This window comes from Lagopus muta, chromosome 4 (genome assembly GCF_023343835.1).
Source record: "Lagopus muta isolate bLagMut1 chromosome 4, bLagMut1 primary, whole genome shotgun sequence".
Classification (NCBI taxonomy): Eukaryota; Metazoa; Chordata; class Aves; order Galliformes; family Phasianidae; genus Lagopus; species Lagopus muta.
The window spans coordinates 49,102,323-49,125,344 of NC_064436.1; the positions used below are offsets into that span (position 1 = coordinate 49,102,323).

General features: G+C 41.1%; 1 protein-coding gene across 16 annotated transcripts in view; it reads left to right on the forward strand.

Annotated features, from left to right (window-relative positions):
• The window catches only part of APBB2 (amyloid beta precursor protein binding family B member 2), a 149,306-nt gene that overhangs the window by 113,708 nt on the left and 12,576 nt on the right, over positions 1–23,022 (forward strand). The window contains exon 1 of one of the 16 annotated variants that reach the window (XM_048941321.1): positions 12,058–12,326. The exons of 12 other annotated variants lie outside the window; for them this stretch is intronic. Coding sequence is in view for 1 of the 4 variants with exons in the window: in XM_048941319.1 (XP_048797276.1) it covers positions 21,394–21,509 (116 nt within the window). In the remaining 3 variants the exon portion in view is untranslated. Of the gene's footprint in view, positions 1–12,057; positions 12,327–12,467; positions 12,593–20,510; positions 20,761–21,278; positions 21,510–23,022 lie in introns of those variants that run through there. 3 more of the 16 variants (XM_048941322.1, XM_048941320.1, XM_048941319.1) reach the window with 3 other exon arrangements.

Genomic DNA, 23,022 nt, shown 5'->3' on the forward strand with positions numbered 1-23,022 from the left:
GCTTTTCATTAATATTTTTGAAGAATTTTCAGTTCTCTTTCAAAATACTCAGATTTCTTTTGAAAATAATTGGAAAACCATTTTGTTACGGCTGTAAAATAATGTGTCACATTTATCCAGGTTGGATTCCTACTTCTAAAGGCAGAACTAGACATAGAAACATCAGTGCTGAAAGGGGGCATCTAAGAGAAATGTGTCTTTTGCCTCCAAAATGTGAACGTAAGCCCCATCAGTAGGACAGGAGCTGGTGGGCATCATTTTGTGTGGAGGCCAGACCTGCAGATTTGCCATGTTATCCTCCAACACCGATGAAAAGCTATGTACAAGGAAATAACACCTCTGATCCCATCCCTGCCTGGTTTTGTAATGGACCTGGAGACCGAAAATAAATTCCAATTCTGCTGAGATTTCTGTAGAGGCTCACCTATTTAATAAGAATAAAGTCCTAGTTGTAAGGAATATGTATATGAATTACACATCCAAGTTTAAAAAAAATAAGAAAATAAAAAAATAACCCCATCAAACCTGTTCTGCCTCTTGGTCATAAAATGTGAAAGTTTCCTCCACTGTTTACGCAAAAAGAGATTTTATTTGGGACATCAACAGTGAAACAGCTGTAGAACAGATAAACTAATCTTTTCTCGCATTTTCATCATCAGAAGAGGAATTTGGCCAATTTGTGTTGAATCCGAACACTTCTTAACTATTTTTCTTCTTTACTTCTTTTTCTTTCTAATTTTTCTTGTTTGGGTGCTGCAATATCAGCAAGAAAACACTGCTTTTTTTGTGGATTACTGTTCTGGGAAGCTGAAAAGTCCTACTTTCTGTCATGAAACTCTTCTGGAAGGTGTTGCTCATGAATGTTGTTAATTAGCAACATTTTGTATTCCAGAGCCCATATAATAAAATTTAATTAGATTTGTTCTGAAAAGAAGTTTTAAAACTGTGAAATACTGTAGAAATGTATGTTTTCCTCTATATTGACCTTTCTGAAACCCATAGTGATCCCCCAGCTCTCATTTTGAACTGCATTTTACTTGTAGTAAAATAGGGATAGATTTTGCTTTGGAAGATGAAAAGATTTTCTAATGACACCTGACCAGATGATTTTCTAAGAAATGCCATAATGAAAGATTGATGAAATAAAGCGATGTGCTGATGAAAGTTTAATCTGAGGATATGTCTGGTAACTCACCTCAGGCAGAAACATCTACTGGAAGGCTGTAATAATTTTCTCTGTATGCTACACTATTATCTTGACCTCTAGAGTTACTTTTTTTCTTTTTTTACAATAGTTGTGTGATAAGCAAAAGCTTCATTGTTTTGTTAACTTAAGCTATGCAGCGATTTTGTTTTGAAAGGTAGCATCCCTTGTTTCCAATTAATCATTTAGTAAAGTATATTTGACCTTAAGAGAGACCAGAGTAAAATTGTGAGCAAAAGCAGGTTTCTGCAAGAGAAGCTGGTGGTTGTGCATAAATATGTGCGTAGACTCTAAGCTCCGGTGTTTCATATGCAGTATGGGCATTAAAGGAAAAGACATATACTTTATCTGAACATCCTTTTGGTAGACTGTATTTCTTAGGTGGTGTGATGTTTTTTAAGAGTAAAAGCCATTGTACTTCATTATCTTTACAGCCTTCCTCCCCTTTTCTGTTTTTCAAAAGAGCCATGACATTTCATTTAATATTACTTGTAAATGAGAGAAAAATCCTAGTACTCGCTTAAATAGTTTGATTTCAAGATCAGTGATGTCATTGCCACATGAAGAATCTGTGGCACCACAGGTGTATCAGTGAATAATAGACAGTGCTGCATTTTCTTAACAATCAGTTGGCATGGATTTTTCTGAAAAAGCATCTTGGAGAATATCAGCCTCCTAATGCTGTTGAAAGATTGTTCTTTCCAGTTGTGAGCTGCAGGTATGTGCATTCATCATGCCTCAGGGTGGGTTTTGTGTCCCCTTCTCAACTGCTGGCGCATGCCTTCTGCCTCTGAGCCACTCACTAACAAGGAAGGGAGACAAGGTAATGTGCCATCAATTCTGTACAAGGGTTTCTGTTAGCACATTTCCCTGAATCTTCCTTTATCTTCATTACTTTTCAACCAATCCAAAGTCCAGCTCAACTTTTAAAATCTCTTTGAGACTTTAATTGTCTGGTGGGCGAGCACAGTGCCTTCTCTGGTGGTGTTTCACTCCAGCTGTAAAATGGAGCCATTTGCTGACAGGATTGGTGTCAGCATGCTCAGGAGACAGCTGTCACAAACCTAAACGTGAGTGGTGTGGGCATTTATAATGCTGGACAAAACACATGGCACATTTTTCTGTTCACCCACCAGCATTGTCATAGTATAATTCGCATCTGCTGTTCTAGTTGGTATGTGTACTTCCCTGGAGGCTGAGAAGGGATGGCAATTGCTCTTGGTTCTCAAGTGATGTTTTGCGGTCTTAGAAACAATGGTTAGAGAGTGCAGAAGTGTTGTGTTCCCCACTCTGCCCTAAAAGCACAGATTTTCAAAGATGGTGGTATTGAGGACCTCTTCAACTGTGTGGAAATCCATTGCCCCACTTCTTTGAACTGCTGCTGGTTTTCTGCTCCCTAGGTATAGAATCATGGAAAATCTCAAGTTGGAAGGGACCCACAGGGACCTTTAAGTCCAACTCCTGGCTCCACACAGGACCACCCAGAATTCGAACCCTGTGTCTGAGAGTGTTGTCCAAATGCTTGATCTCTGGCAGCTCAGGGCCATGACCACTGCCCTGGGCAGCCTATCCCATCACTCTGGTGAAGAATCTTTTCCTACTGCCAACCTGACCCTCCCCAGCACAGCTCAATGTCATTCCCTTGGGTTCTGTTGCTTTCAACAGAGCTCAGTGCTGCCCCTTTGCTCCCCTCTTGAGCAGCTGTAGGCTGCCATGAATCTGAGCTAAGAAAACTGTTGGAGTTACGTGAGAGCACAGGACAAGCCTGTGAAAAGATGAGGAGGGAATGGCATAAAGTGACAGCTCAGATTCCTCAGAACCTGCAAAATTTTGTTTTTTCAACAGCTAAACAAAAATGTCCTGATATCAGAAGTGTTTAGCAGCTACACTGTCCATTGGTGTCAGTGGAATCTGTGTGTATTAAGTACCTTTGAAAATCAAGTGGCTAAATATAGATCTGGGTATCTTTCTCTAGACATGCAGATTTGAAAGTTTTTGCTTGAACAGCATTTTTCTTTGAATAGTGAGTGTATTATCGAGCTAAGAGGGATGGAGATGGGTTTGGGCAAGAACTGGTTTGTTTAAGGACAGAAAGCAGTTGAATGGGGAATCTGCGGGGTGCACTGCTGCAAGGAAGGGGTTATAATCCATATTTCCTGGCTAAGGCAGCACGTTTACACAAACTACCTGAGCCCCACTGCACATCACATTGTATAGATGTGAGATTTTTGGAAAGATACCTGGCCTTAATGAGGGAATTTTAAGCTTAGTATGGACAACAAAGGTAAAGTTAGTGTGCTTGGAGTACCCTGGTGTATCTGCAATTTATCATTCTCCTTTTCAGAAAATTGTGCAAGCAACACAATATCAGGCTTCAGTGATGTATTCAGTGATGTGGCTTATAAGAGCATTGTTCAGGGAGGTGCTGAAGGTTTGCTTTTCCTTTGAGGTGATGATTGAAACCTTAAATGCATTGTGAGGTCAAGTCTTTCTCCAGTTCTTTGAGAGAAGCTTATCGAGTTGTAAGAGATAACAAGTAATAAACTTTCTGTTCCACATTAAAGGGACGTGGTCAAGAAAAGCTGAAAATAAATTAAAACTGAGATGGTGTATGCACCTGCTCTTCTGAAAAGATAACACCCTTCAAAGCATGTGTTATTCCAGCTGAACTCTCCAAACTCGGAGACGCCACGAATCAATACTACCTATTCCCTTTGGTCCGTATAACCTTGGAATAAGGACAAAAAATACAGTGAGGAATCATGTAATAGGGCATAGGTGAGGGATTATACAGGAAGAAAAGGATTGTACTGGCTTTTCTGGCCCATATTCTTTGTTGAGTTTTGTAAGTAATCTTTTCCTTTCTCCTTGTCTCTAAGCTAGTTGTATCTGAACATTCCTTTCCATATATTTTGATAACATTTTCTTCTCCCTAAACAATAGTGTAGGTGATTATACAAAGCTTCAGTTAATGTCCATAAGGCCTGACATTACTATTTGCAAGTGCAGTGCTTTGTAGGAAGGGGTGATAATACAACATGACTGTGAAGGGGATGTAGTTAAGCAGGTGAAAAAGCTGTATGTGTGCATTCTTTCTTTGATTAATGAAAGTAGTTTGTTTTAATTTCAGGATTTAACCTAACTGATAGAGTAGATGGAAGGTGAGTTAAAATACCGCCATACTAACTTGAAATAAGCACCTGTAGTTTTGCACTGAGTGGACAGTTTTAAATTAATAATGTCTTAAGCTGTGTGTGGGGAGCATCCCTCTATCCTTCTGCCTAATTCATTAATGGGATGAGAAATGATTTTGCGTGACAGCAAGAGACTTTTTTAGGGATGAAGTGCTTGTGACTGATGAACTCACCATTTGATAACAGCTGAGAAAAAGGATGTGCTTAGGGAGAATCTTGGCCACGGAGCTATAGATATTTGGTAACCTTTGAAAAACTTGAATGCAGGAACAGCAGCTCAGAAGCACAGCAACAGTGGACTAGCAGAAGTGAAGTGTCACAGAGGAAGGGAATTGGGACAGGCGCCAAAGAGGGAAACTGTGAGGATTGCTGTGGGAGGGGTTGGGAATGGAGAGAGGGGTGCAGAGAGCTCAGGATGATGCTGTGGCACTGCACTGGGAGGAAGTGAGAAAAATGGCAGGAGGCTGCTCTTCTCATTAGGAAAAACAGCCACTTAAAAAGTGTCAGTTGCTGCATTAGTGGCTGAGAGTGACCAATAGTGTTCAGCCAACTTAAACAGAACCCTGCTTAAGTATTTTATTACAATGTGCCTTTAGTGTTCTATATGTATTTTCTAGAAATAGTGGGAAATATGTATGTAATTTGGGAATTGCATGTAGTGTTTCTTCTGGGAGTCAAACTTGAAATAATGCTGGGAACTATTAAACTGTTAATCTTTCTCACAGTTAATTTGAATGATACATCTATGCCAGGACTACAAATAGCTGCAGTGATGCAGCCAGGTTATCTCAATCAGTAAAAATGATGGCATGCTGACTTAGTCCCTGGTTTACTGTGTTTCTCCAAATTTGTGCTAGAAAATATCCTCACGCTTGCTGTGACTCCAGCTATTAAACTCAAAGGCTTTAGGATACAACCAGGGTAATCTGTGTGATAGCCAGTTAAGTTTGCAGGTCCCCTGATAGTAGTTGGGCTGCTTGTGAAGCTACTGTCTACCATTTTGATGTGGGAATCTGATGTTTTCTTCTGTTATTCTTTTCAGTGCATGTTAATCAAGCAGGTGCTATGCCCAGGCTGGATTCCTTTATTTATCTGCTTTAACTCCATGGCAAAGCACTGATGCAAGTGATGCAGACAGCAGCTATTTTTCTGCTCCATAGCTGTGAGCAGACAATGCCTCACTGCCAGGCGCTCTGCTTGCCCTTTTTGTTTTCAGCACCCAGATAGGAGCTTGGGCCTTAAGTGATTTAAAATTAATTTATTTACTTTGCCTTGTCATGTGTATGGGTGCATGTGCAATGACTTGCTTCCTCTCAGCAGAGACTATGCCAACACAAAGTAGCATCCTCTTTCAGAAGCCATTTAGAGTCAGTTAAGGCGCCTGCCCTTCACCTGCAGTGGTACTGAATTTACACTGTTTGTTGCACTTCTCTAAGATGATATGTGAAGACCAGGTCTGTGTATATAGGAGTCACCTATGGAATAAATTTTCCTGGCAGAATTAGGTTTTGATCATCTTATAAAAGCTTGAAAATGCTTCCAATTTGATAATACTTTTCTTCCAAAAGCAAGACAAAACAAAAAGCAAGAAGAACCTACAGCATTCTTCCTGTTCAAGACTATGTAAAGACTTAGGTCCTGGTAGGAGATAAAGGAAGACTACGTTGGTGGGCCAGTGACTTACATTTTGCTGGTCTATTTTATATTGAAGCCATTCCATTTCTAATAAGGTGGGCATATAAAAACCTTTAGAGGAAAAAAAGGCACAGAAAGCTTAAGTCGCTGAAAAAACAAGAAGTGTTTTAAGAAAAATCATGTTGTTATACTTACAAGCCCCATGCTGGCTGTAAGGTTTGATACAGTTCTTTGTTAGCTTGATTATAGCATGTTTTCGTGAGCATTAACAGGCTTTCTGTCTGTGGCTTACTTGGAAAGGTCAGTGTTTTGCAAGACCTATTTACTTCATCTGTTTTGTATTGTAGGCAAAAACTTGACTTCCTAAAATGATTACTGTGCTGGGCAAGTCATTTCTGTAAAAGTAATTCAGATGAGAAAATTTCCTGTGCAGTGGAAAGGGTTTAATTTGATTATCTCTGCACTACACTACTTAATGAAACATGGGGCTTTCATGACTTGCTAATGCAGCAAATTAAAGAGCCAAAATGTGGACAGAAAATGATCTGCCTGTAGTTTTAATTTCTGTACAAACAGTTCATATACTGTACTGCAGAGTCATAGATGGGATGTTTCTGTATTTACCTTCACTGTGTAAATATTTATATCCACCTACATAAACACAGTTTTAAAACTTGCATTAGTGTTACATGCCTGATACCAAGGGAACCTGTGAAATACCTACGTATTTTTAGACCTTTAGTGGTCTTCTGAAATTTGGCATATGCCACAATAAATTAAGGTCAAGATCTTGTCTTTTGTCTCTTTCTGAGCATTGTCACAAACTTAACAGAGCTTCCCAGTACATTAATTTGGAACTTGCCTCTAAAATACAAGAAGATGTGCTTTCTGTCAGCTTACCACTTCAATTATTTAAATAGTGTATCTGCCTCAGGACTCCTTTCCATGCTTGCTACTAGCTGACTGCGATTCAAATATTTATATGCAGTATGTCCCTCTGCAAATCACAGTGTATAGTGGTGTCTTATATGTATTTAGAAAGCACTTTCACTTTAGGTTTACAATTCTGAGAACGATGTACTGGCTTGTTTCCTAATACTAACTGCACCAGAGAAAAGCACCTTTGTTTGGCAGTGGTGTTCAGCTCATTGCCCTCTGGCAATGGAGATAGGTAGCCTGTTAAAGTCTCCTTAATAGATGCAGATTGGTTAGCAAAGGCTTGCACACTCATTTGAGTAAACTAAAAGATTTTTTTCCAGTATAAAATTATAGTGTCTTAAAAAAAAAAGTTGACTCATTTCTATGCTTTGATAGTGTAACATGAATGTGTTTTTGAAAGAAGAAAACTGTGCTTGATAACACTGAAAAATCTGTGTTCATTGTGATGTTTCACGTAATTTCTATTCATCTTAATGTAATGCGATAAAAATAAATTCAATTTATAATTTGAAGGATGTATTAAATACAAAACTCAATCATCTCTAAAATTTACTGCCTGAAGTTCCCCTTTCCCCACCCCGATAAATTTCAGAGCTGACTAAAAGGATGCTCTTGTGCCCTCTGAATCTGACCAGATTCTTATTATAAGTAACGGGAAGTTTTCATTAACTTCAACGTGAGTTGGGTTTGTCCGTAACATACAGACGCGAGCTTGGGAAACCAGGGTGTTACTTAGTGTAACCAATGTAATGCCTCTGGGAGCACCAGGATAGCTTAAGCATCATTTCTTAGCAGGGCTAGGGTGGCTCTCTTGTAGAAGAAAAGAACGGGTGGAACATTGAGGAGCATATGATGAATCTTAGAAGAATACAAATGGGTTTGAGGGCTGTAAATTCAGGCAGGGTGGCTGGTTTCAGTATTTGATTTGGTATCCTGCTGATCTTATCTTTAACAGACATGAAATAAGTGAATTTTTCTGCTTTAGCCAAGCACCTGTGAAAACTGAGCTTACCCTTGTTCTGCGGTGCCTATATTGACATGTGTCAGTGTTTGGGGTGATACTGTTCTTGTCAAGGAGATGCATAAAGAGGAACAGCAGATTACTTAAGGAATAATTTTTTGGTAGCTCAAAGTGGATGGTCTGTCTGAGTCCTTGTGGCTTGTCCTCGCATTTGCAAACAATCTTTCAATAGTGAAGGTGCTTCTTTTGGCAAGCTGATAGTAGGTCTAGGTCAGTTTACTAAGAATATTTTGAATTTGTAGTTGATTGAGAAGTCTTTGTTGATTGAGAAGTTTATTTTCTGCACGTTCCTTTTGGTGCTGTCTGAAGAATCTAATTACATTTGCATGTCTCAAAAAAATGTAGATGCGCATTTAATATAAATATCCAAAGCCACAAGAAAACAGATGCACTAAGAAAGAATGTTTTTTGCATTGTCTGTATTTTATTAGGAAACTTGCCTTGCTATTGCACAGTTATTAATATGAACATGATGAGATGAATTAGACAAAGCAAACTGAACAATTTCTCGTGCCCTCTATTCATTTCTGAAGTGCATACATAGCTTCAAGGGTCTCAGTGTAAAAAAACAAAGCAAGCCCCTATGGGATATTGCCAATCAAGGCAATGGTAAAGGGTATTCATTTTGTCAAATTTGAGCCTTTACGATTCAAGGTAGCATTTCTAACTTCCCTCATCCATCCCAGCATGTGGGAGTTGTGTTTTGTAGCATATGTGGAGATTCTCAGTTCCTGTCTGAATCCAGGATTTAACTGTTATGAAATGTTCCCTCACTCATCCCTCATATTCTCTTCCATCTTTCTGAAAACAAAATGAAACGTCAGATAAATTAGAAGATTTGGCAGTGCTGTTGCTGCTTGATAATTAATGATTATAAATGATTTGTGAATGAAATTACATAAGAGGATGTTTGAGAATAGGACTACAGCTCTGCTGTAATTTGGATGTGCAGCCTCGTGTTAAAGCAGTGTTCCATAAAGCCATGCTTCTGAAGATCTGCCAGCATCTCTAGGGTGGGTCCAACAAGGATGTCAGCTGCTGGTAATGTTTACCTTTCTTTAGTCTGGCCATAGCTCTGTAATTAGGGCTGTGTGATGAGATATGTAGTGTTTTGCTCTGAGATAAATCAGCTTCTGACCATGCAGTAGGAATAGCTGATCAACTGAGGAAAGCGTGGCCCCCTTCCTGTACCTGGAGCATATGCTGAATTCTTTTACTAGGTCACCCTGCTGTTCACCACCAGAGTAACGGGGGGCCTAGACAGACCATCACTGCCCAGCGTGTGGAGGTCTGCTCACTTTCTTTGTGATGTTAAATTTCTGTTCCATAATTGTTAGCTTGGCTGAACCTTGTCTCCAGTGGGGAGCACAGCAGCCTGGAGATGTATAAACTGGCTGGGGACCCAGGAGAGCAAGCATGCATCAGCTGGGAGAGGCTGGAATGACTCATGTTGTGTTTCCATACCAGGCCTACCCCAAAACATCCCTGCTGTCTTGAATTCAGCATGTTTGGCAGTGCAAGAGTTGAATTTGTTGGGTGCTCATCAGCTGAAAGCTCTCTTGGGTAGTTTCTACCTTGCCAAGGCTGATAATGGGACCCATTGCCTGCTGTAAGCTTGCTTTACCTGCTGTGTGTAGGTACACACAGCACAATAGTGCACTATCAACAGTCCTCCTGTTCCCTTCTAAGGGATTTGGATGCAAGCTTCCTTCCTTGGCTGGCAGTGGAGAATGTGGCTTGGAATAGAGTTTGTGCTAAAGTTTTTCTACCTAATCTCTGGTAACTGTTGTTGGAGGGGAAAGCCTGTCAGCCAAACACAGTGCTGCTACTTTGACTTGTGTCAAAACTTGCGTACCCAATGAGTATTCTTAGAAACCCAGCTTGTGAAAAAAAACTTTCATTTCAGCTTCACCTTTCATTTTCTGAATACATATATGTGACCAAGTGAAATCTAAGGCATCATCTTAGAGAGCTACCACCCAAAGACTATATATGAAGAGAGTTTACTCCAGAAGGAGTAAACTTAGAGGAGAAGAGAGAGTGAGATGAGGTGAAGGGAAGCTGATTCTGGGGCTCAGTAATGAAGCCAGCATGTTACACCTAGCCATGCCTCTACTGAAAGGTGCACTGATTGTAAGTATCATGTACCAATACATCAAAACCTGGGACTAAAAATTAGTCCCAGGTTAATTTACTGGATAGCCAACTTGACACTTCAGGCCCGGGATGTAGTGTTGTCTCCTTTTTTTTTTTACATATCTCCAAGGTTCTACTGAATCTCCTTTCTTGTACTGAAGGAAGGTTCAGGAAGCAGTGGTTCTCTCCTATAAACTATTTCAGCATATTAAAATAGTGAAATTTGGCTTCCTTCTTTGGAAGCTTTCAAGTTGGTGTCTAACATTGTCTCACAAATGCTGTCACTTGGCCAGCTGGAAAAGTACCATATCCTTTAGTATTCTGGTTATTGAAAAAGAAGGAGGAGAGCAGAGTAGTTGTCAACAGCTATCAGATTAATTATCTTCATTTTCAAGGTTAAAAAGCTATGTGGAATGCATAATGGGACCAACAGTATATAGTACTTATACCTTACAGCATTTAGCCACTTTCAAGTGCAGCTTTGCTTGTCCATGAAAGTGCTACTTTCCTTCCCCACAAACGAAGTTCTGTATTTAAGTCAAGCCTTTCAAGAACTTATTTAGTTCAGTGCCAAAAGTAGTACATGGCCTTGAATTCTTGTGAGTGCTGGGCATGCAGCACATCCAGGAAAGAAGGAATTGGATCTGTTTCTTCTTAGACAGCATCAACAGATTTGTTTATTAAATTCCAGCCTGTTAGTCCCATGGAAATCAATGGAAAGCTTTCAGGACAGCAAAGGTTGCCACTTGAACATAATTCATCCTGCCAAATCTTGTGCATGGCACACAGGAAGGAGGGAAAAAGTCTCACTGGACTCTCAGGGTATATTTAGGCTGTGAACAAACATCCTGCTCCAAGTGCATCTGCATGGCTGGAAGCATTGACTGCCAGCAAACTGTCCTTGACTGCTTGTCACTCTCTCCTGTCTGCTGGTAGAACAGCCCATGTTTGTGTTCCTTGCCCTGCTTGCAGTGGCTAGCTCATGCACTGCAAAGAGACAGGTGGTGTACATTAGCCATACTGGCTCCTTGTCCATGTGGAAGACAAGGCGTGATTCCAGGAGCAGCTCCATGGGCACCCGTGAAAGAGACTCTCTTAAATGGAGAAGAGTGCTTAGCAGGGACATGACCCACCCACGTCCAGCAGGCAAGCTCTCAAGAGCTGCAGTGGTGCGGCTGAGAATGCTCACTGAATGCCCCAGGATGGGACATGGGACTCACACAGCTCATCCCCTGGCTGCTGCCATAGCCAGCCAGCAGCAGCCACGGTGTTGGCATTGCCACATGATGTTGGTGCTGTTTGTTCCCTCAGCTCCCAGAAGTGTATTTGGGGGCACCCCAGAAGTGTATCTGGGGGCACCGACTTTCTTCTTTCTTGTTTGCCAAAAGTATAAAAGCTGGAGCTTGAGAACACTGCTTTTACTGTCACTGGTACAGCAAAGCAAAGCAACCCCTCTAAATTAAAATTATTGTTGCTGCACGTGTCATGCATTTTGGGAAACAGAATTATTTGGGGCGTTTGTTTTTTATAGATCAAGGATAAATCCCCCTTCTAGTATAAGCAGGTGTAATTTCATTGAAGCAAACACTGTCATAGTCCTGTCCAATTCTTGAATTTGGCAGTATATCCTGTCTGCCTTTTAAAGAGATTTCCCTGCTGGCACTCAGCTGTAGTCACGTTGCAAACGCGTTGTGTTGCTCTGCTTGGGAAAACTGGGAGGGGGAAGAGTCCTGTGTGCTTTAGCTTCCCCCAGAGACTGCTTCTGTTGGAGTGGATTGCTCTGGGAAGTTTGCAGGCTGGAAATACACCGCGCATCGGTGAAAGCACATTGCAGAGGGAGGAGAGGGCCTGCTTGGCAGGTCAGAGTGTGCAAATGGTGAATCCAGCGGGAAGGGAGGAGAAGACACACCCACCTCGGTGGAACTGTGCCCTTCGGGGAGCACCTGCTGGCTCCCAGCTGGAGCAGGAGCACAGGCATGCACAGTCCGTCAGGAGTGGGGAGCTGGCGCGATGCGCTCCGGCTCAATGCAGAATGAATGAGCTGCTGTTCTCGGGGTGAAGCATGAGTGCGTGGCTGCATCGAGCGCACTGCATCAACCAGCTCCTGGATACACGCTGACGGCACCGGGCAGCGCCTTGAGTTGGGGGGCTGTGTGTGACCTGCGTGGCTTGCGTTGCTGTTGGCTACAAGAACGAGGTAAGAAACTTAAAAAGTGACATGAAAAACCCTCCGCCCGCCCTCTCCCCGCCCCCCCACCACAGGCAACAGTCTCATGGTAGGATTAGCCTTTGTCTCTTGCTGTATTTTCAAAGCTACGGTCCGTTAGTCTAAAGCCTCTGTGTGGGTGCCTGTAAGGCAAATCACAGCTCCTGGTGTGACAAAAGGCAAGTCAGATCTCTTTTCTCCAAGAGCTGCCACTTAAAACCTTCGGAGAGCGCCGTGGCTGGGCTGTGTGCTGAGCGGTGAGTGTTTGATGCTGCTCTCCCTCCTTTATCCCCCCACGCACTGCTCATTTGAGCAAGAAGCTAACTAATGGATCTTGATGCTTAAGGATCTTGGTGGGGGATGCTATGTATTCAGCTCAAAATTTCATGTTCTCAAGCTAGCTGCAATTTACTGACTGCATATTGGCCAGTCTGATACTGTAGAGAGTGATCATCAGCTGTTTTTACTGATAATGTTGCATTAATAACCAAATAGATGCTGTTGTTATGAAAAGCAGAAACCTTGTTTACTGCAAAAGAAGAAACTTCCTGTATTTTTCTTCAAACAGTGCCTCCATAATGATTTTTGAGTAATTCCCAGCTAACTTCTAGTCTGCTAGTCTAGGCTTCTTTAAACTCATAATTGCCAATGGAGATTGTTCAGTTTGAAATTTTTGTAGAGGTCCAAAAGTCTTTGACATTTTTAAGGGCAGAAGTGTTACACGGTGTGTAGGGATGCATGCATGTAAAAATATATTTTGTTGAGGAGAAACTGTTAATGGCATTTCTGCAAAAGAGGAAACTTCATGATTTAAATGTAATATATTGCCTTGAGGTCTCTGCTTTGCTTAATCCTATCTGTATTCATAAAGAATTTGCAGCAGGAGAAATTTCATTGATTTGCTAATTGATATATAGCTTTGAATCCTCATTATGTTGCATACTGAGGGAAGGGAAGAGAGACAAGCACATTCATCTTTTTCTTTAAACTCAGCAGCTTTGCTCTTAAATTAGGTCTCTCTTACCTTATGGAACCTCATTGCTCTCCTGTGCAGTAGTTTTTGCTTTCTTAAAGGATACTAAACATTACTGACTCTTGATATTTGTCAGTGAAATATATGAAGTGTTTTTTCTCTTAGAACTATGGCTTTAATTATGTTTTTGTAGCTGTTGCTTCACAGTTAATATAATTATAACAACTTGTGAGTGAGGAAAATAATATAATTTAGCCCTGGAGCATTTCTCAGTAAGAATGGGCTTGTTTTCATAAGGATTTAGTGGGAAGAGAAAGATCCTGTGATTTTATTAAGTAATACCAGTTGGCTTTTTTTTTTTTTTTTTTTTAAAGTACAGATTAGTTTTCCTTCCTACAATAACAGATGTATACATTAGATATCTCTATGTATGAAGTTATCTTAAACATCAATCAGTCAAAATACAGATGAAGGTCAAATGAATTGTGGGGCTAGTATTTTAGATAACGGTGTGTGCCTATTAGATGTCTCTGCTGTTTGTTGGGTTGTTAAGAGTCTGTTGGATGTCCTGTTCAGCAAGCTGTTCTGGTTTGCCATTGGAGTTGCCTGTGTTTCATGACACGAAGTAAAACTGTGTTACTGTGGACAACATTCTGATCTAAATGACATCGGAGTGCCTGATATTGATTCAGCTGCCCTGTGGAGCTTTGATTTGTGGCAGAGTGCGGACTTTGCTCCACTGTAGTTTAAAATAGGTTGAGATGAGTGAAGTCAATCCAGGTCAAAAACTTAAATTTAACAATTCTAGATCTGGGAATGTCAATTCGTTAATAAGCGTTCAGTTGAATTTCCTCTTATTAGAAAATAGCTGCTGTGTTGCTGAATTTGGTTTGGTATCTGCCAAAGAAAATAACATTCATTTTTCTTGTATTGTGCTGTAATATTAAAGGCTCCTCTACATGCTTTAGGAAGTTTCCAAATTGATATGCTAGACTATTTTTGTGTCTGAATTGAATCATTCTTTAAAAATTAAAACAGAAAACCTCATACCCAACTGGTAGATCTCAAATGATGGTCTGGTAATTTGGGGAAGAGGTGGCCTGCCATTCAGAGTTCGGTTCCTACTGCCAGAAAAAAACGTACATTTTCCCTACAAGTCAAACATAACATTTCCCAAGGAGAGGGAGAGCGATGGTCTGCGGTGGGTTAGGAAAGTCCCCCAGGAAAGGAGATGCCTGAGGTGGCCATCTGCTGCATGAAGCTATAAAGGACACATCTCTTTCATCACAGTTGCTGTCATTTAGTGTGCACAGGTGAGGGAAACAGTGAAGAAATGGTGAAGTGACCTGGGATTGCTCTGTGATTATTTATGGAGAGGGCTTGAGGAGCAACAAGGAACCAGCTTGCCTGTCAGGTATCGATGTAATGTGTAGCACCCAAACCATCAGTGTGATTTAAAAATTCAGAGCCTCTAGTCTTAAGAGTAGAATTCAATTCTTTCAGAATGTGAATTCATTTAATGTGGCAGGCTGCCTCTTATTTTCTTCTTTAAAAATAGAACCCTGGGTTATTGCAGTCTTCATAATATATGAAGCAACAGAAGGCTACATGAAGCCTTCAATTTTTAAGCAGAAATCTTCTTTGCTACCAGTGGTGAATTACTTAAAAATTGATGGCACAATCTGGCCCCCAGCAAACAAGGGATTTCTGGAGAGGGTGCTTTGCTCTGTCTTTGTGCTGTGGTGAGAGACACAGAAACACAAGGCCACAAGGCATGTTGGAATAGTCTTGATACCCTTTGGAAGGCAAAAGCCCTTAGGATCATGTATAGAAAAGGTTAAGGATTTACTGAACCCTTCAAAATATTATAAACCACTGCCAATTTCCTTTCAGTGAAAGCAGATCTATTTCCCTAATGGCATGCCTAAGTGGAGAACAAAATCATTCTCTAAGCAACAGAGAGACTTTCAGATACGCAAAAAATGAAGGTTGCTTCCTTTATTTGTTCAGGTTACATCGTTGAGGTGTAAGTAAATTTTACATAAACATTTTGCTGCTTGGAGTGCTACTGTAGTTTGTAATCACAAACCAGGAAACCAGAGTAACACCTCTTCTCTGCCTCAGCGGCTATGCATGGACAAGTATTCACAACTGTAGATAAAGAAGAAAGGCTTATGCCACACATCATTATTTTTATCCAAGTAAAATGTGTTTAGAAATAAAATCCCCAGTAACTGAAAGCAGAGAAATTTCAGTTGGTCATTATCACAAAAGAGGCTGCCAGTGCTGACTGCTGTGTGCAGTCCCACATGAGCTGTCTGGGGACTGTAGGACTTGTGGTGTGGGTGACATGTGGTAGCTGTATTTTTTTTGTTCAAAAAAGCCAACTGAGGAACATGCAGTTAGCCAGACTCCAATGGAAGCTACAGTAATGAAGATACGTAAAGTGTTAACATCTCGACAGTGTTAGCTGAGCGTGTCAGTCACAGAAGTGGTCAGGCTATACGTTTAAATTCACTCTGTCAGATTCAGGAAGTACTAATGCTTACACGCGTAGCATCGTGTCTCTTTGCTCCAGTCTGTCTCTCTTCTGAATTGCTGAGCCCAAACAGGTTGCAGAAATTTAGGTAGGGCCTCATGAGTGTCAGGTGGAGGATGTGGTTTGCAGAGCAGGCTGTTGCCACTGAGCCACACAGATTATTCACCTGCCAGTAGAGCCTGCATTACACTTCATCTTGCCCAGGGGTGCAATTTGCATGTTACTGCTGGGCCAAACCCAAGGTTTTTGGGGATAAATAAGAAGGAAGTGTCCATTGGGGCTGTCCCTGGAAGGGGTGCTCCTTTCTTGCATCTCTGGCTGCTGGAAGGTCATAGGCTGTTTTTCTCAGAGGTCTTGGTCTTTTTCCCTCAGAAATGAATCTCAAATGCTGCAAAGCAATCCTCACATGATTCTCTAGATATCATCTCCTCACATTATTGTCAGGCTCTGGCTTGACCCTTTTAACTCAATCAGTGTAGAAAAGAATATAGAGCACCATACTGAAGAACTTACACAGCTGCATTTAGGGCATTTCTGGCACTTTGAGCCATCAGTATAATCTGTCATGAAACTGAAAACTTTCCATGGCTACTTCTTAGCCTTGTGGTGCATTTCTTTTAGTGTTTTGTTTGGGGTTTTTTGGTTGTTTTTTTTTTTGGCTTGGTTTGGTTTGTTGTTTTTTTTTTTAAGCTTAAAGATAAATCATTCAACTCTATTTGTATTACCAGAATATAAAGGGAATGCAGGCAAGTAGTTTTCTGTGTGAAATTAATTCATTAATTACAAAGCACTCTGTGAAGAGCTACTGGATTAATTTGAAAGCTGTAATTAACTGGTTAGAAGCAGGCTGCATTCCTGCTTGATGTGCTTGCATCCCACTGTGTGAAAGTCCTACAGCCACAGCCCAGTCATTCCTCAATACCCAGCAGCCTGACTGATCATATTTTTCTGTCACCTTTCTGCATTTCCTTCTCTTTTTTTCTGTGTCTACTCCTGCAGTTACAATGCTGTTTATTCTGTACAACTGTACATTGCTTAATGGTAGAGGAATTAACAGATTTTCCTTTAAGAGTTTCCACCAGCAGGTCATGTTTTGTATTTAATTCTGTTACGTTCAAAATCTGCTAAGTCTAAGACATTTCTTCTCTCCCTTTTATTTATTTTTTTTCTTTTCCTCCTAAAATACATTGTATCTAAGTTGCTGAAAGATTTTTCCAGTGTTGAGCTTTGTTCTGAGAAGTAATCACTGTTTGTCCAGTTTCATATGAACACAGTAATTAGTGCATGGAGAAACTGACTATATTCTCCTGGGAAGTTAAAATAATGCTACTATGATTATCATTATCAAATTAGCATTGAAATGCAGAATCCAGGGCTGTCCATGCTCAAAAAATCTTTCACTATTTGCAATATTGAGATCTACTTTTAGCATCTTAAATTATCAAGTGCTCACGAGAGGCATGGTGAAATCTTTACTGATTCTGCAAAGCCCAGTAGAAAGCCCATGGAGCTGAAGGGAAGGTGTGAGCAGGGTTTTGGTTGAGGAGATCACTACAGGTCACCACTGGATATTGAAAAGGAGAAACTGCCAAGTTCACCACCTGGAAGGAAGCAGAGCAGAGGGCCCTGGGTTGTTTCTTCTTTGTAATGGGACTGAGGCTCATGTTTCCATTGTAAAATATCTGAGAATGATCATTACAGAAATACAGATGCAGTTCTTGTGTCTGACCTAGCTGCTTTCACTAGCTACCTTGTAGAGTGCGTTGGGCAATGAAGATACACCACTGCTCTGTAAATGCAGAAAACAGTTATGCTAAGATGAAGAAGTCCTTAAGTAGGGAAAAAAAAAAAACATTACAGGATCAGAAAGTAACTATAACAATTATTTAAATGGCTGAATCAAGCCTTTATAGAGTAATTTGTCATCAGCTTCTCTCAGGAGCAACCTCTGTTTTCTTTTGACAAGGAAAATAGGTCAGAGATGAATTGTGTTCTAAAAGCAACTGTATGCCAGCAGCTTAAGGAGCTGCAGCCTTTCTTTCTACTGGGAACTTGGCCTTCTGCTTAGAGCAAAAGAGTGAGTCCAAGAGAAAAAAGAAGCCTGAATTTGTTCTTAAATACAGAGGTCACAATTTAGAGACTGCAAATGAAGAAACAAACAAACAAAAAATTATTAAGGGGCAGGAAAAAAAACTGGTCACAAGGTTTCATTAGAGAAAGACACGTTCATACTTGAGGCCATTTTCTGTGTGCTGAAAACTGTGTACCCTGCTCTCTGGCAGCGGAGGATGGCAGCCAAGATTCCAGAGCAGAAGAGCAAAGTGGTCTTTCTTGCTTGCCTCAAAAAAAATTAATAAATAAATAAGCTGGGGGATTCTTGAGTACACTTTTTTTTAATGCATACATTTCACACTATTTTTGAGAATAGTCCTGGCTCACATTGGCTATTTGCATTCTTAATGCCTGCTGGTAGTCTCTAAAGCATCCCAAAATTTGGCATCTGTTTGCTTAGGTATGTTGGAGTTTGTGCACAGTATCTTACAAGTTTGATCAATGTATAATATGCACATGCTCAAGAAGTACCAAAAGAAAAATACTACAAAAGTATTTGAAGGAAACCTGGGAGAGGGTTAATGTTCTGAAGTATCTGTGTGTTGTTGTGCTACCTTGATAAAACTGGGAGATGTTTATGATCAAAGCATTAATAAAACCAGAATCCTTTTGCCAAGGTTGTTAATTTCTATTGGCCACCTATGTTTACTCTTGTGACATAAATGCATAACTTAATGGAAGTAAGGTTAAATGAGGGAGGATAAGAATCATAACATCTAGAGCTTCAGCAGTTCTTAATGTCATGCACTGTATCTGCCAAGCTTACTAATTTTGTTTCGGGGTATTGAAAGGGGATTTAATGTGTTTGTTTTTCCTTTACAATCTAGGTACTAAAAGGGCAAATATCTCAGTAAAATGTGAATTTGTTCTCTAGGCAAATATGACAACAGGATTAACTGTGCTTGAATATTCGTATTTACTGAATGCTTTATTTTTGATCTACAACAATTTAAGGGGTATGTGTATGTGTGTGCACTATGTTTCTAAGGTGTGAATATGAAATCTTAGTAGAACTCCATACTTCACAGTTTTATATTTTCCAGGTGTAAAAAATGGGATTTCTAGAGGTCCGTAGAGGTCTCCTTTGCGTAGATACTGTCAGTAGCTCTTCTCAAATGTCATTGCTGAAGTAGACACATGCTTCTCTTAAGCCTGAAGTTTCAAGCTCCTGGCTGTGACATGTTTTTTTGTGTGTTGAAAAAGTGTGTTTTAAAAATACAATCCAACATTTCCTTTAAACGTTATTTAAGTGCCACCGTTTTGCAAAAGGCTCATGGAGCTGGCAATTAAACCCTTAACTGTATACGTATGCATCCATGCACAGCTTCTGCTCCCACAGTGAATGGGTGCATTATCTAACCATATGCACATTTAGTTAAAACCTGACTTAGAAAGCCTGCTTTTATTCTGAATCTACTCATTAAGCCATTTCTAAGCAACAGATCCATTTCTGTAAGCTTCACAAACTCATTGAAGTCACATGTCTAACAGGAGTCAGTTCCCTTTCTTTCAGCATGCCATCTTTAGTCCTGCCCTTAAGTAGGAAGGGTGATTTTTCTGCTTCACTACTTTTTTCTCAATCAGAGCTAAGTTGGATGATGTAGGATCCCACAGGTTTGTGTACTGTGCCTGAATGATGCTCAGGTGGTCACTAGAGGTGAGCTCTTACAAGAGCTGAGTTCTGTAGTGCATGGGGAGAAAGGGGAGTAGAGGATACTGTTTGCAAGGACCTGTTGGAGGGTTGGATGCAGAGATATGCTTTGCAGCAGATGGCTCCTCAGCACGTGTCTTACACTAAAAGTTGTGGAAAGTAGCTCTCCTCTTGAGAATGGTGTTTACCTCCATAGGGACAGCACTGCCATGTGCGTGAAGTGCTGTCATGCTTTCAGGGAGGGTTGGGGAGAAGCAGGCAGCAGCCTATCTAGTTTCCCAGTGCAATTACCCCTTTGTGGAAGTGTCATGCGAAACCACATACTGTCTTTAACTGACACCTCCACACGAGTGGTCCTGTGCTTTCCTTTGCCCCACCTGAAGCAAGGCCAGCTGGTGGGGAGCTGTGTCCCAGCCAAGGGGCAGCAGCCCCCCCAAGCAGAGGAGTCTATCCCTGTCCTTCAGGAAAAGGGTGTACAGAGAGTTTGAGTTTGCTGCAGTGCTTCAGGGATGAGGGTGCCCAGGGATTTTGTACTTTTCATATCAACTCAGTGTCTTCATGAGGAGGTCACCCAGGCTGTGACTTCTGCAGTGCATGTAGCAGCACAAGTGAATTCAGAGCCTGAGCTCGTGGAAAAGGCATTCAGAAAACTCATGCAGATCTGTATACTCCTTCAATTTAAACAACGTAAAGTGTTCATGGTCTGAAGAATTATTTGTTTGTTTTCTCTTTGCCTTGTTTGTTTGTGTGCTTTAAGTAGTGTCATTTTGGAAGGAGGATTCATGCATTTTGTGTATCCATTTATGCTTACCGCTTACTACTTCCCTTTTCTGTGTGTGATATTTTAAGCTCGATTACCTCCCAGTGCTGATATGTCTGTCCTGCCTCGATAAACTCAGCTGATGCTTGTTGGCTTCATTGCATGTTGCCAAAAATACAAGCTTGAGAGCAACGGGATTCAACCAAAATAAGCACTGAAGGCAAATAGTTGCAGGACACCTAGATACACTGTGCTACAAACAAATAATGAATATTAAATGTACAGCACATTTCAGCTACTCTGTCTCATCTTTTGCTGGAGCTCTGTCTGTGTGAGTGTTTTCTAACTTGCTCTTTCTCTTTCTTCATGCTTTCGTGGATTCAGAGAGAGGTAAATGATTTTCATTTTCCCATTATTCTTTGTGTTTATCTTTGCAGCATGCACCAAACAGTGCTCATATCAGTTTGCTTGTGAATACTGTCATTCAGAAACTTAACTGCAATGAGGTGCATTTATGTCTCTGCCACCTTTTCAGCTTGCTATTAACAGTATTGTCAAGTTGAACTGTGTGTTTTTTTTTTCTGTATCTCAAGCCCTCAAGTACTAGAACAATTTGAATTTATGCTATGCAGTGGATTTTGATATTGACTTCTGATGTTTGAGTTTAGACACTATCATTCTATGTGTTCTGAAATGAAGGAAAATTCATTATAATTTTTTCTTTAAGAAAAAAAAGTTATACTGCCTGCTGGGGACTTTAAGAACTAATTTTAGCAACAGTTGGAAATGTTGACATTTAACTTCCAATTTTTGGCATTTGATTTTTGAATGCAGCTGGGTTGGTCACTTGTCCTTGGAGTCAGATGAAAAACTGTCACCAGCACGTTTGATTTGTTTGGGTGCACAAAGGAACCCTTTGGGATTCCTGACACCGCTTCCCGCTGGTGGGAGCGCACACAGCGAGGCATTGTAGTCCCGCGCTCTGCAGCGCAAGGGCTGCAGCCACGCCAGGGCCTCCTGCTCATGGAATCATGTCTCACGGATGTGGCGCGGGTTTTGTTTGCTCTTCTAAATTGTAAGGAGTTGGTGCTGGGACTGCGTGGAAAGAATGTAGCTGAGAGATGCAAGCAGATGCTCAGGTTTGCTTTGTGGAATATAATGAGAATGCTTTCCAGGCTTGACTGGTTTTTAATCAGTTCTTTAGGCAGAGTTGGCCCAGGGAAATGTTTGAACTTCCTTCATTATGGCTTTGCAATCTAATGTAGATTTCATGCATGTAGGAAGTGATGATCCTCCCAGACTAACACTAGCAGAAGTGTGCTGCAAGCAGATTCGTGGGTAGTGTCTGTGCATGATTGCTTGTTCTCTGTCTGCATAATAAAGAGCAAAGGAGAACTAGTGAGCACTGCTGATAAAGAGATTCTCAGTGGAGAGATTAACTGTTCTAGCGCAGTCTGCTCTCTTCTTCACTGAAATGTGTGGTAGTGCTTTGAGCTCAGCTTGATGTATGTCTTTATTAAATCTTCAAATATTCCCTATAAACAAAAGCCTACATCTACCAATTAGATCTGGAAGATAGAAGTGTTGTTAAAAATATCTAAATACTAATTTGTCAAAATAAATTTGCAGGATCTCCTGCAGAGAGGCTGTTTAGAGGTTCATAGGCATAATAACACGTTCATCTATTTTTAGGAAATTTAGCATTCACAGAGTGCTAGACTGGCCATCCTGAGGAGTTAAACCAGCAGTCTGTGAAGCTACCAAGTAGAAGCAGCAGCTGCAGTGGACTTGACAAGTAGCTTCATTTGTGTGTTTTCTCCTTGAAAATCATGCTGTGCAGGGTAGCCTCCCGCCCATGCATATTTCATTAATGTTGTGAAGCAATTAAGCAGAAAAAAATTCACCGTGAAAAATTGGTGGCAGTAAAATGTCAGTGGTCAGTGTCTCCGCTGGTTTTCATAGGATCTGTTGCTGAAGGTCTGTCTTCATTTAAGCTTTTGTAAAAACTGGGCTGAGGCCTAAGTTGCTGCTCCTCTCGTTGCCTTGCCGTGTCTGCCCAGCAGCTGAGCAGCAGCCGTGCTCCACTGGGGATGGCCTGTGCCCCTGGCCTTCCTCTTGCCAGCGCCTTGCCAGCACTTTGAGATGGACTGTCAAGGGCAGTCTTGGTGGTGATCCCAACAAACGTGATGGGCTTCTTCCTTGTCTTGTCCATTAAAACAGTATTTTAGCCATGTGATCATGAGATGAGGCTAGCAAGGAAGACTAGCATGGAACAAAAATCTTAACTCTGTGGTATTTGTTGGTGCACTTTGTTGACACGATGAATAGATCAGGAGAGTGTGGATATTAAGTCATACCTTGGCATAACTCAAGACCTTGACTCGTGACGTGGCCATGTAGATCTGTGTTTCTTTGAAAGGGTGGAATGTAGACCTTGGTATTAAAAAGGGGCATGGTTTGTAGCATCCTTGTGCCTGGAGAGGCAGTGGCAGCAGGCATGTCCCCTGCCCTGCACAGTGAGGTGGCAGCCAGCCTTGGTACATGGGGAATGGCTTCTGCAGCTGTGTCAGGTTCAGGATGTTGGAAGGAAACTGGAGTGGAAATTGTGCAAATAGTTTCAAGCCTGGAAGTGCTGGGCTCCAGAGGGCTGGG